This window comes from Sinocyclocheilus anshuiensis, unplaced genomic scaffold, assembly GCF_001515605.1.
Source record: "Sinocyclocheilus anshuiensis isolate Anshui unplaced genomic scaffold, SAMN03320099.WGS_v1.1 C32455554, whole genome shotgun sequence".
Lineage (NCBI taxonomy): Eukaryota > Metazoa > Chordata > Actinopteri > Cypriniformes > Cyprinidae > Sinocyclocheilus > Sinocyclocheilus anshuiensis.
The window spans coordinates 1-999 of record NW_015616656.1 but is presented as its reverse complement, the minus strand read 5'-3'; the positions used below and the strand labels follow the sequence as shown (position 1 = coordinate 999).

At 41.0% G+C, this 999-nt stretch overlaps 1 protein-coding gene across 1 annotated transcript; it reads left to right on the top strand.

Annotated features, from left to right (window-relative positions):
- Positions 1-6: 6 nt before the first annotated feature.
- LOC107682669 (nucleolar GTP-binding protein 2-like) lies at positions 7-909 on the top strand. Its single transcript, XM_016478839.1, has 2 exons — positions 7-434; positions 801-909. The coding sequence occupies exons 1-2, from the start codon at positions 94-96 to the stop codon at positions 892-894; spliced, it is 435 nt and encodes a 144-aa protein (XP_016334325.1). The 5' UTR covers positions 7-93; the 3' UTR covers positions 895-909.
- The last annotated feature ends 90 nt before the right edge of the window (positions 910-999 follow it).

Here is a 999-nt window from a genome sequence, read left to right as displayed (position 1 = left end):
GAGAAGGAAGAGTTGGGAAACAGACTTGAAGCTCGGGATGTGGAGGGGGCCTCATCTAGCCAGCTGGAAGATCAAAAGCTGCTGAGACAGAAAATGGAGGAGATGCAGAATATCTTCAGCAACGTCAAGCAGAACTTTGGCAAAATAAACGTCGCTCCGGAGTTCAGCGAGGAGGACCTTGTACCTGTTGAGATACCTGACATACTGGATCCCTCCTGGTCAGAAGATGAGCAAGACGAGGAAAATGAGGAGGATGAGGAAAAAGTGGAAGAGCAGATTGGAGAACAACAGGAAGAAGAATCCACTGTTTCCAGCTCCCCAACCAAAGCAGAGAAAAGGAGCACACGTGAAGTGAATGAAGAGATAGATGAGAAGATTGCCAAATTAAAACATTTTCTTGATCGTGCCAAGTCAAAGCACTTCTCCGCCATAAGGTTTGTTTAAGCTCATATTGATAATAATAATAGTACATTTTATGTATAGGCACCTTTCAGGACACTCAAGGACACCTTACAGCATAGACTGCAAGATCAATAATAAACAAAGCAATACAAAACATAAACTACAAACATTAGAATTACTTCAAATTCTAATCTAGAAAGTTATGATTTAAGTTTAAGGTAATGAGAAGGTTCTGTGAGGTTAAAAGAATAGTTCACCCAAAAATGATAACTATTCATTTTTGGGTGAACAATCCCTTTAACTCTTACCCTGTTGCAGTGGCCTGTTTAACTGATTTAGATTTTTCACTGTTTTGCTCTTATCTCTTGATATTATAATGTTGTCTTGATATTTTACAGAATTCCTAAAGGCCTTTCTGAGAAGGTGTTCAATGAAACCATAGCAAAGCAGAATGGTGCAAAGAATGAGCAACAGAAAGGTACAACCAGCTAATGTCTCAGTTACGTATGGTAACCCTCGCTCCCTGATGGAGGGAACGGAGACGTTTTGTCAAAGTTCCGACACTAGGGGTCGCACTTGGGAGCCCAGACACCTCTG

Bases quoted from the DNA above. Each gene is read 5' to 3' on its own strand.
- LOC107682669 (XM_016478839.1), top strand. From the start codon at position 94: ATGGAGGAGATGCAGAATATCTTCAGCAACGTCAAGCAGAACTTTGGC. The intron at 435-800 runs GTTTGTTTAAGC...GATATTTTACAG, and splicing joins AAGCACTTCTCCGCCATAAG to AATTCCTAAAGGCCTTTCTG.